The 12,778-nt window shown below is 44.5% G+C and overlaps 1 pseudogene and 1 gene segment (V, D, J or C); both read left to right on the forward strand.

Moving 5' to 3' along the window:
- Positions 1–1,647: 1,647 nt before the first annotated feature.
- LOC150063690 (T cell receptor beta variable 25-1-like) lies at positions 1,648–2,313 on the forward strand. The segment is given in 2 exon segments: positions 1,648–1,771; positions 1,898–2,313. Coding segments are annotated over 2 exon segments (462 nt in total).
- Positions 2,314–12,023: 9,710 nt separating this feature from the next.
- LOC150063691 (T cell receptor beta variable 10-3 pseudogene) lies at positions 12,024–12,567 on the forward strand (annotated as a pseudogene). The gene is made up of 2 exons (XR_016535369.1): positions 12,024–12,133; positions 12,230–12,567. The product of XR_016535369.1 is annotated as a T cell receptor beta variable 10-3 pseudogene (transcript).
- The last annotated feature ends 211 nt before the right edge of the window (positions 12,568–12,778 follow it).

Consider the following 12,778-nt stretch of genomic DNA (forward strand, 5'->3'; position numbering starts at 1 on the left):
AATTGTTTGTGTAGTGTGGAATTCCACGACTATCTTAGCTACACTCAGCCTTGTTTTCTCCCGCACTCCTTCTTCCATGATGGTGTATTGTCTTATACCATTTAGTTTTCTCATTAGCCTAATTTTTTTATTTTGCTCACATATTTAACCCATTTATCTTGATGATAATCTTGATCATCTTCATTTTCTATAATTTTGGGGTAACACTGTCGGTATCTATTTTGTTCTGTTTGGGTGTTTTTGTTTACTCTTAGTGATGGAGACAAAAGAACCCCCTTACCCTCAATTCTAGTGCTTTTCTTCCTAATATTTTACATGAAACATTTCTTCTCATTCCTCTAGGTTTAAAGGAAGACATCTGAGATTATAGTTGGTATGCAGCAGGAGCAGAAGGAGGCGGTGACTAAATGCAGAAATCTAAGGAATAGTCAGTGACAGAATTAGTGTTGGGGTTAGGGTTTCAGGAAATTGGTCTTGGAACTTTCTCCATAGCTCTTTCCAATGACTATGCAGACATTACCCAGCATTCTTTATGCCACCGTTGAAAAGAACAAAAATGAAACATCATTAATTGGCCACAAGATGTCACTGTGATGCCACTGTCCTACAAAAATCTCTAGGGGTTATTTGAAATAGGAAAGGGAAGGGGGGAAACAAGATGATTGGGAGGGGATGGAGAGGGAAATGGGGAAAAAACATGAGAAGGAGTATCCATGTGTGAGAAATAATATGCGCCTACTATCTGGCGAATGTAACTGTAACCCCTCTATACATTATAATAATTTTTTAAAAGAAGAATGTCTTCTCATTTGAATAAATTGTTAAATAAAAAAATATCAAAACCTAGATACATAAGGCCATATGGAATGACGCTAAATGAAAGGAACTCCAGGATATAGAAACAAAAGCCATGTAATGAGTGATTGTTGTCCTTAATGTACTATGTTATCTCATCTCTTTTGCTGTCCCTTGGTTATCTCATATTGTTACAGTATTTCACCTGGTTATCTGATATACTGTATATATGCGTATTTGGTTATTTGAAGTGGGATAGGGAAGGGAGGAAAACAAGATGAGGGGTGGGGGTAGGGGGAAGGAAATGGGGACCAAGACATGAGAAAGGGTATCAATGTATGTGAAGTAATGCACCTTCTATCTGGTGAATATAATGTAACCCTCCTATTAATTACAATAAAAATATATGAAAAAAAGAGGAAACATTAAAAAAAATCTCTAGGGAGAATTGAAGAGAAAAGCCTAAGAGCAAAAGGGTGAAGGCAAAATGGGGATTTGAATATCCAACGATGAGCACACATGGGGAAGTTTTCAGTTACTGGAGCCATGCGACAGTTAGAGGTCCCTCTGAACTTTGGAAGGTGCACAGCTGGTAAAATATTTTTAGGGCAGCTTTGATGTGGGATAGGTGCAAAGACAGGACCAACTGCCACTGATAAAGTGGGGACCCGCTAGATAGGGGTTCTCCTAGGCATATTACATTGCTCCACATCCACCTTCCCTGTGGGCCTGGCTTAAGCAAACATGGCCCTATGAAGAGGGCTGGTTCTGCCTGAGACAAGAGGCCCACGAGGAGCTGTGGGCCTGAAGGAGGCGCCAGCACAGCTCACATTCAGCAGTTAGAGAGGGGAGAAGGGCCTCCTCCTGCCTGCTCTCAGTCCTAAGCTCACAGGATTATCTTGGCTAGGTTCCCTCTTCTTGCGACCTGTCATGATACACAAACTCTTCTATGTTCTCCATTTTCTCCTTGGAGTAGGTGAGTTCTGGGTTTTGTGAGAAATCTGTGCCATGAGTTTACGAAGTCCCATCCCTAAACCAACGAGCTAGAGACATGTGCTTATTCCTAAAGTATTGATTTCATCATATGCCTCCCATCCAATAGGATTCCTGGATGCTGAGACCACTCAGACTCCCAGATACCGGATTACAAACACAGGGAAGAAGCTGGTCCTAGAGTGCTCTCAGGATATGAACCATTTCTCCATGTTCTGGTATCGACAAGATGCAGGACGAGGGCTGACGCTCATCCATTACTCAACTGGTGTCGGCAGCACTGTCAAAGGGGACCTTGCAGAAGGGTACAACGTCTCCCGAGACACAATGGATCGGTTCCCCCTGACACTGCCATCAGCCAGCCCCAGCCAAACCTCCACGTACCTCTGCAGCAGCAGCAGTCACAGCACTGCACCGACAGCTGTTCTCTGCACAAAAAGGGCGGACACAGCTTCACCTTCCCCAGCCCCTGCCCCAACCATGAGACAAAACATGTCTTCCCAGCAGAGGGACCTTAACTGGTAGACAAAGAGGTGAGGGAGGGGAAGGAGAGACAGAGAGAGGAGACAGAGTCAGAGACTTGTACTTTACTCAGCATAGTAAAGGAGAGGGATAGTATTTCTCATCATGAAACCAGTACTTCCTTCCTTTTTTCCACACAAACCAATTCCAGAATTTTTCTGAGCTGTTTTAACATCCCCGAGGAATCTGTGATTCTCCAGGTTTCATATAATTTCCTAATTTATCACATTGAGTTATTTGTCTGATATTCCTGCCCTCCCCCCCATCTATTTACCAAACTGGCCAAATCTACTGAAATTTGATATAATTGCTGAATAATAAAATGGATGGTGACCAAAATTTCCCAAGTCATGATACCTATGGAAGCTTCTGACTACCTTTACCAGCCCTGGGGATTTCTTTAAAGTGTTTGTTTATCTAATTCTTTCCTCTTGAAATTGGTCCTTCTTTTTTTAGATCAACCTGGCTCATTGTTTTGCTGAATTTGAGGTTTCTGTATCTCTCATTGAACTCTTCTCTCAGTCTCAGTATTTTATGTGTTGACTTTTGTTTGTGCCTTTGGTTACTTTTTAATAATGAAACTGAGATTGGTCTGTATAGAATATAGTCACTCATTTGTACGGGACTCCCATTTTATGTTATTTATTTATTTACTTGGATTTGTTAAACTGTAGCTATTGAGAATAAAATGTCCATATAATCCCAGCTACACAAGAGATGGAGTGCAATGGCTCAGGACACAAACTAGCCTTGAGTAAAAACACCAGATCCCATCTGAAAAAGGGCTGAGATATGGGTCAAGTTGTAGAGCATATGGAAGGTCCAGAGTTCAAAACCTCAGGAGAAGAAAAAAGAAATAGTGAATCTATTTTCTCACAGAGTAGCTTGACTTTCCATTGTTTTCATAAATCTCTTAATAAATAGAATTTCTTCATTTTTATAAAGTCCAACTTATAGTATGTTTCCTATTTACAGTTAATGCCCTTTGCATCTGAAGGCATTTTTATCTTCACCAAGTTACGAATTGTTTATTACTTACTTTCATACTCCAGTTTGGTAGCCCATTCTTGGTCAGTTCTTGATGCCACAAGAAAATGCTCCACTACCAAACCTTGATACATAAGGCCATATAGTTTGAAGCTAATTGAAAGGACCTCCAGGATATTGAAACAAAAGCCATATAAGGAATGATTGTTGTCCTTAATGTACTATGTTATCTCTCATCTCCTTTGCTGTCCCTTGGGTATCTCATATTGTTACAGTATCTCACTTTGTTATCTGATATATTGAATTTATTTGTATTTGATTATTTGAAATTTGATAGGGAAGGGGGGAAAACCAAGACGGGTGGGGGGGTAGGGGGAAGGGTAAAGAGTACCAAGACATGTAAAAGGGTATCAATGTAAGTGAATTAATGCACCTTCTATCTGGCAAATATTATGTAACCCTTTTATTAATTACAATAAAAAATAACATAAAAAAAGAAAATGCTCCACTATAATCCCATCCTTCTTATTCTACCACACCTCATAGTTGGTATTACCAGGATTATTTGTGCATCAGTAACTCTCCTTTCCTTTTTTGTTTGTGGACCAGGGAGGGACGTAGCCTGTGGATGTGGAGGAAGAAGATGGCTGGAGAGAAGTCTGCCACAGACTTCCCTGGCTGGGAGGACGTGAGAACCCTCCTTGATTTCTCTCATGAGAAATCATGCATCTTTTTTGGAATTTGTATCTCTAAGACACACTGTTTATTCTCACATTTAGCATTTCTCACTATTTCTGCTAACACTCTTAGCAATGCTAATTGCAGACTGGTAGACCTTTTGTTACTGCTAATTGCAGAATATTAAAAACCTTGTTACATCCAGTTGCAGAGTCTTAGAAAAAGAAATTCCATAGAGAGCCGGGAGTTTGGCCTAGTGATTAAAGTGCTTGCCTAGCATGCATAAAGACCCGGGTTCGATTCCTCAGTACCACATACATAGTAAAGCCAGAAGTAGTGCTGAGGCTCAAGTGGTAGAGCTCTAGCCTTGAGAAAGTCCAAGGACGGTGCTCAGGCCCTGAGCTCAAGCCCAGGAGTGGCAAAAAAAAAAAAAAAAGAAATTCCGGGTCCTGGATTGAACACAGAGGCATAAAGGGAGGAAGAATGATTTACCAAGTTGTGACTGGACTAAGGAAAACTGACAAGAAAATGTAAAAGTCTTAGGGTAACACTAAGGTAAGACTGAGGTAACACAAGTGGAAAACTAATACACATGCTGAAACAGCAGCAGGCTTGAATCTCTGCATGGTTGAGCATGAGGATTTAGGAAAAGGTTGTTTACAATCTGCTATATTATTGACTAGAAAAAATAGCCATAAAATGAGTTCTAGTAAGAAAATTCCAACCAAACAATTCGTTTCTCGACACATTTTATTCTCTTGACATAGTTTTCCCTAAGTCAAATTTACTAGGGATATGTTTCTAAAGTACTTAGTTACTATAATCCTCTGGGTTCAATCTGTAATGGCAGGAATGGCTTGGAGAAGTAGACACAAATTCCGAGGATGTTAAAGAAAGATGACTTTGGGACTGGGAGTGTGACCTAATGGTAGAGTGCTTGCCTAGCATGCACGATGCCCTCGATTTGATTCCTGGGCACCACAATACACAGAAAAAGCCAGAAGTGGCACTATGGTTCTAGTGATAAAGTGCTTGCCTTGAGAAAACTCAAGGAGAGGGCTCAGGCCCTGAGTTTAAGCCCCAGCCTTAGGACTGGGGGAAAAAAAAGGAAGGAAGGAAGGAAGGACAGGACAGAAGGAAAGAAAGAAAGACTTTGTGAGTGTAAAAGCCTGAACTACCTTAGTTCTATGCGATGAAACGATAGTCTGTAGAATGGGTTTGGGAGGGCAACATTTAGTCTAAATAACTTCTAGAGAGCTGGCAGCCTTTGCATGTGATCCCATGGACTGCTCCCTGGTAACTCTGTGTCATGGGTCATCAGGGGAAGCACGTGTGACAGGAATCCACAGATCGAAGCTTGGCTTTGATCCAGCCTGGTAGTAATGACAGGACATCTTCATGTGGAAGAGGGACAGGACAATTTCATCACTGAGCTCCTTGTTCTCAGCCAATAGGCAGGTGTATGGTTCCAGCGTGGGGCCATGCCAGGAGTCTATACACTAAAGAATGGAGCGGGGAAGGACTCGTGGGCCTGAAGCAATCCCCATAAGGATGACCCAGGACCATACCGATGGCATTCCCCCAAGTAAGAGAAAGAAGACGAGGTACGAACTCGGCTCCTACCCTCAGCACAGAAGCTCAGGGCTTCTTTCTGCAGTGGGACCACAAGCTCGGGTTTCCTTCTCTGGGTGCTGCCTTGTCTCCTGGGAGTAGATGAGGGCTGCAGAGAAGGAAGTTCATTGTTCAAAAATTGAACATCTCTGCTGAAGGATGGCCAGGCATTTGGGGATCCGGGCCTGCCTGGTGGACATGGTGTCCATTTTCATCCTCATCTCCCTCCCAGTCCTCATCCTAACCTCTGTTCCCCATTCCATCCCTTCCTGTGCTGTCAAGGAGGAGCACAGCCTCAGAACTTCCAGCACATTCTATGCCAGACAACTCTTCGTTTGAAGTCAGCTTGCCTCATCCTAGCCTCTCTGGTTGTGTAGGAGAGGGCCACGAAGTGTGGGGAGACACTCTCCATTGTGTGGAGCACACTTCGGGGGAGGAATTACGTATGTTGCAAATCTATGGGTTCTGGGATCCAAAGGACTGGTTCACTCCTAGAGAACATGGGAAGCTCCACGTTCCTCTGCTCCATTGTGGCTGGAGCCCTATGGCAGGGGAGGGAGAGCCCTGGAGAAAAGCCCTGCTCAGCGCCCATTCCTCAACAAGTCTTCTGTCGTCCTCTTTGTGCCACGCCCAGCCTTCCCGGATACCATTTTCACAAGGATTCCACCATAGATGAATGATCTCCATCCTCAGGTCACCTACTGGAAGTGAGGTAAACTGGAAATGGATCAGCTTGCTCTACTGAGCCGAAGCATTTGTGATGGTGAGTAGATGGTAGTCGTTTCCGAGCTGCCAGGGGGATGGATGGCCGTGCCAGGGACAGGATTCTGTCACTGAGGGGGACTCTCCAATGTCTTCCTGGGTCAGCAGCAAGGAACTTTCTCCATCACGCCTGCTCTTCTCAAACTATGTTCTTGAAGTTTGCAGCTTCCTCACAAATCTAAAGTTAACATCCCCACAGAGACAGACATTGGAGCCATGGTTTCCCGTGAGACGCATACGTGCAGGGATGGTTTAGACTAATTTATGAGAAGCAACGATTCACTTCATAATGCAGACTGTGAAAAAGTCCAAGGACAAAGCCAATTCCTCATGTTCTTCAAGTTCTACAAAGCCCTGAAGAATCCAGTCTAGATTGGAGTGTGCTAGTGGTGACATTCCTTCCTTGATACTATTGAGGATGAACTCACTGCATCTGCGGGATAAATGCTTGGCACTTCTCCCTTTCTCCTCACAAACAGCTTTCACTCCTCCTGAAGTGTAGACAGGGACAGTGCATGACTGGGGAGAGAAGTCAGAGATCTCTCAAGGTGGATGGCAGTAGGCCTTCAGGTTTCTGACGTGGAACACTGGAGAAATATGAAGATGTCAACGGCCACGGGAGAGGACACAAGTAAGGAGAGGCCCAGAGACCACGGTGAGATCGAGGAAGCCACAGGGTTGGGCTCAGAGTGGGGTCAACCAGACAGACCTCTCTCTGAATGAGCCAGTGTTGAAATCCCCTTCAGAGGATCCAGGATTTCTCAATTCTATGCCTTTTCTTTTCCCCACTTTTTTGAACATAGCTCACAGTGAGTTTTGTTCCTTCTTACTGGCTCATGGTAGAGGGGTGCATCTCAGGGCTGCTTGTATCCTAGGCTTAATTCATGTCACATTACACTTAGGCTCAGGGATGTCACTGAAGCAACTCCCAGTGGGGCCAGGGATGCCCCTCCCCCCTGCTGCTGCTTACAAACCCTGTGGTGTGTGACCTCCTCCTCATCCTCACCCTCATCCTGCCATGAGCACCCGGCTCCTCTGCTGGGTGACCCTCTGCCTCCTTGGCACTGGTGAGTCACCAAGCAGTGACAAGCACTACTGAGTGTGTGTGTGTGTGTGTGTGTGTGTGTGTGTGTGTCCATGCAATGATTTGAACAACAATGTCCTTCTCTATTCAAGGTCATGCCAAGGCTGGAGTCTCCCAGTCCCCCGGACACATTGTCACAAAGAAGGGGCAGAGTGTGTTGCTCAGGTGTGACCCCATTTCTGGACACCAAAGTCTTTTCTGGTATAGACAGAGCATGGGGCAAGGCCCAGAGTACCTGACTCACTTCCAGTATGAAGTGGCTGCAGACAAACCTGCAATGCCTAGTGACAGGTTCTCTGTGGAGAGGCCCAATGGCTCCTTCTCAACTCTGAAGATCCAGCCTGCAGAGCAGGGAGACTCAGCCCTGTACCTGTGTGCCAGCAGCTCAGCCACAGTGTGGCACAGCCCCCTCCCTTCTGAGCACAAACCACAGGGCCCCCCATCATCCTTCCCAGAGGCCCTAAATAGTGGAGCTTGCCAGGACTTTTCCTCATCAAAGGGAATCAATGATCTTGAGCCAAAGGGTTCCCTTCTTACAGCAGGAAGCCAGGAAATAACCACTGAATTAGCACAACAGGGAATTCGGGATTGGAAAAAATTAAGTTTTTGCTTTCTTACATTAAGTTTATAGTCAAGATTCAACAGGTGGGATTGAATTTTAAAGCTTGATCTCAAAAACAGTGAGTGACAAGGAAATATTCTCCTGTAAGATAATAATATTTCACATAACTCTTGAACTGAATGTCATTAACCACACATAAGCAAATTGAAGAGTGGGCCAGCCAGAAGATAGAAATACTGGGTAATTAGTAGGTATCAGTCATTTAAAAATATTCAGGTGTAAAAATTACCATCAAAATCAATTATCCCCAAATGTCATTAACAGGAAGACACATTCACCTGTGTCCACATGTTTTTAAAATTTCTATTGACAATCTCAATTCTTATTTAATATCCTTCTTTTCTGCTCATCACATATTTTTAATTGAAACCCAAATTATGCTTGATTTTATGAACTATAACTCACTTGAAAACGTGTTGAAATGAAGTTCACGGAAAATCCACCTACTTTTTCATCTGCAGTGGAGGTTGGTTTGAGGTTTCTAAAGTACATGTACGCACGAGAATCACAGCAGACTTTCATTTTTTGTTCTCTGTCTATCGCTTTTTCAATTATTAGAGTGTTACTTGTCTACTTTTACTATTGGATCTTGAATTGTATATATTTATATAATACAGTTTGATGATGTAGTATGTGTCTATCTATTTAATCATTTTTAAATAATTTTGACTAACATAAGTGCATGAATTTATGGGTGTTGTAAACATATATTACATTTCAATTTTCTGAAAAACAGAGGTCTTTAATAGACCACTCCATTTCTCCTTCTTTTTGGTTTGCATTGCATACTTTGTATTAAAAAAATCTATGGCCTATTTCCCAATAACTATATTTTGTACTTCCTTGTACAATGTTGGAATTACCACTAAGATAACAAAGTCCAGAATTATAACTGTTATATAAAAAAGAGAATGGAATCATGAAAGTGATGACCCAAACACAGAAGTTAGATTGATTAACAAAGAAAGTAACAAGGAAGACATGGAAAGAAAAAGAAAACCAAAAGTTAGATGGCAGTGTTAGCAGATAAGGAGTCATATCAACTGATAGTATAAGTGTTCTTATTTGGTAGAACCTAAGTAGAAGACACTGAGCCATTCCACTTTGTGAATATCATTGGTTTCAATCCAATACCCAGGCGCTCTACTACGCAAAAATTAAAACACAGCAACAAAAAACATCCCGACAAATCTAGATGTTTGTTACAATAAATTAAATTCTGCAAATATAAAGAAACAGGATAGAAAAAGCAAGGGAACAGAAAAAAATACAAAATTAATACAAATAAATAGATATCTAGAATCCATAAATTACTATCAAAATAAGGTCCAGAGCAGAGCAGATTATTTTGGAGTTCAATGATATATTTACTATAAAAATATATGTATATACCTGTTTTGGGTGGTCATTGGGCTTGAACACTGGGCCTGGACTCTGTCCCTGAACTCTTCAGTTCAAGCATATCACATTACTCCTTGAGCCAAAGCTCCACTTCTGCTTTTCTGATGATTAATTGAAGATAAAAGTCTCAAAGAAGATCATGCCTAGGCTGAATTTGAGCCCCAATCCTCCAATCTCAGCCACCTGAATAGCTAGGATTATAAGCGGGACCCATCTGGGAAGAGCTTATATAGTGTATATTATAGGTAGTTTATAAATTATATTTATTTACATATAAATACATACACATGTAAAATGGAATACATTAGCAATTCAAAGAATTTCTATGAGTCAGAAAGAAGAAATAATCCAACTCAGAATTACCAAAATGCTTACACAGGATCTTCAAAGTGTAAGATGCACAGTGGGCAGTTTCCTCTTCCTGTGTCTTCAAGGGCTGTGCTGGGTGCTGGCATCCCCTGAGGCCAGCTTCAGGAGGCAGCCAGCTGCTGGTTCAGACAGTGGAGGCCTGGATGACCACTAGAGGGCAATGTGGGCCCACTGACCAGCTGCTGCCTGCCTAGGAGAAGTGTGGGTTCAGAGACTTGGCTTGCTGGCCAGGCAGGGATGAATTTAGATAAATAAAGGGAGCACTGGCACAGGAGTGGAGAATCATGATCCTCACACACCCACGGGTACAAATCACAAAGGCATTCACGAATCTAGTGCTCTGGGCTCCATGTCATCCGTGTCGGGGGGCTGTGATGCAGCTTCATGGAATGGCCCACATCTCCCAGAGAAGGTAGGGAGGAAGCAGCAGCTTCCTCAGAGGACAGTACCAGCGGCTCAGGCCTGCCCATCTGCGCCTCGTGCTGCCCTGACTTCCTCAGCACAGGTTGCTCCCCATGTCAGTCTGAGGCTAGGGTGAGTGAGCAAGTTGGGCTCCCTAAGTGCCACACAGGGAGGGCATGGGAAGTGATGCAACCTGAGCCACAGAGGCCTCAGAATGGGACATGCCTGATGTCACTTCCAAGTCCTCCACACTGTCAGAAAGGAGGGTCAAGAGAAGCAGCCACACCTCCCTCTCTCTCTCTCCCTGTGCCCCCCCCCCCGCCAGCCCTCTTTACTCAGACCTGTGCCCTCAGGAGGGAGATGATTCCTGGGCCTGCTCTCCTCCACTCTGCCCGAGGCCCCAGGCTCCTCTGCAGCATTTCCCTGTGTCTCTTGGCAGCAGGTGAGTCAGGAGCACAGGTGGGGCAGAGCTGGGTAGCTGGCATCTGATGCCCACCTGACCTGGATTTCCCTGCTGTCTCCTCCTGCCAGGTGCGCTGCAGGCTGGGGTCCTCCAGTCTCCCCGACACCTGATCAAAGCAAAGGGAGGAAAGTCCACTCTGGAATGCGTTCCCCACTCTGGACACGACACTGTGTTCTGGTACCAGCAGGCTGTGGGGCAGAGTCCCCAGTACCTCATTTCGTATTTTCGGGGAACAGAGAGAGAGAAAGGAAGCATCCCTGTCCGGTTCTCAGCTCGGCAGTCCAATGACTACCACTCTACGCTGACCATGAGCGCCTTGGAGCTGGGGGACTCGGCCGTGTATCTGTGTGCCAGCAGCTTGGCACAGCCCTGAACATGGACTGGCTTTCTCTACCCAAACTTCCTGCCCCAGCTGATGATGTAAATGAGGGGGAGAGGGGAGCTGATGCCAGGCACAGCAAACCCCAGGAGGCCTCTTGGGCTTTAGCCACCCCTTCTCAGTCTGCTCCTCTCAGAGAGCTTCTGAGTGTTTCCTGTCTTAAATATCTGGACAGCCTCTCCTTCTGTGAACGCAGTGGCAGGGCCTCTCATCTGTGCTAGGTTACATCTTAGATATTTTAATGCACACATGAGCAGTAGTGTATCCTCTTCAAATGTGAGATCTCAAGGCTTCAGTTCATAGATAGAAAGCTGCAGCTCAGAGACTCTCCTAATGGTTCGTAGGTAACACTATGGGCAGTAGGACGCGCATGCTCCCTGCACATCACTCCCTGAAGTTCTCTTGACATTCTGCACTGCACAAGCAGCTTAAGAGCAGTGGCAGGTCACATTACCGGTTCCAGTTTCTAGGACAGGGTGTCTGCCCTCCATTTCAGAGATAACTTATTCAGAAAACTCTTAACTCATAAGTTCAAGATGAGATATGTTTTCCACAGAATAAAAATAGTGATTCAGCATTGAATTTAAAATAAATAACAAGTAGATATTCGTTGGTGATATTTAAGTATTCCAAGAAGTTCGTGTACCTAAGCCAGACATAATTTTTTAATCACACCTTAATAGATTAACGATTGGAAATTTATTATAGTGGTAATAAAATATGACCAGAGAAATGGATATCCTTCCTAAAACTGTGAAAACAATAATTGTAAAGGTCTACCTAGAAAAAAATAAAACTGCCTCTATGACGAGCTGTGATGTTTGAATATACACTAAAATTGCTTTTATATATGCCATCCACCTGTACAGACCTTAGAGAAACAGTTGGTATTACAGAGAGGGGGCGTGGCAAACACGCAGCAGCGTGGGCATTGGATGGAGAAGGTGACAGCACTGAGAAGCCCTCTGCTCCTACTCCAAAGAGGCCTGGAAGACATAGGAGTGTGCCCTGCTGCCAACATGGACACCCAGCTCGTCCACGTGGCCTTCTGTCTCCTGTGGGCAGGTGAGTGATGAGTAGAGTTGGACTCCCCACCCACACCCAGGGAGACCCCCTTCTCCTTGAGGGCCCTCTGCAGGCTTGGGTCATTCTCTATTACAGGACACATGGAGGCTGCCATCACCCAAAATCCAAGTCACAAGCTCGCAGAGACAGGACGACAGGTGACCTTGACTTGCCACCAGACTGACAACCATGACTACATGTACTGGTATCGACAATACCCTGGGCAAGGACTGAGGCTTCTGCATTATTCCTACAGTAAGAATAGCAATGAAAAAGGAGAGGTCTCTGACGGGTACAGCGTCTCCAGAACAGACACGGAGGACTTCCCCCTCACTGTGGACTCGGCCACCCCCTCCCACACAGCTGTGTACTTCTGTGCCAGCAGTTTCTCCACAGCGCTGCAGGGAGGCCTCCTCTCTGCACAGAAAGTGTGAGGGGAGACGTGGATGACCCTGCTGCCCCTTCAAAGGCCCCAGTCTCAACAGCAGTCTGTGCCACCTCATTCCTTCTCAGACACTGTCAGATCAGAGCAGGAAGGCTTCAAGTTGTAGATGTCCTAGCTGTCACATGCATGCTGCCTGGTGCTGGGTTTCCAGGCCTATACAAGAGAGGGACACTGAATATAGCATTGACTCACACTGACAT

The sequence above is a fragment of the Megascapheus bottae genome, chromosome 5 (genome assembly GCF_031878675.1).
Source record: "Megascapheus bottae isolate mThoBot1 chromosome 5, mThoBot2.hap1, whole genome shotgun sequence".
NCBI lineage: Eukaryota > Metazoa > Chordata > Mammalia > Rodentia > Geomyidae > Megascapheus > Megascapheus bottae.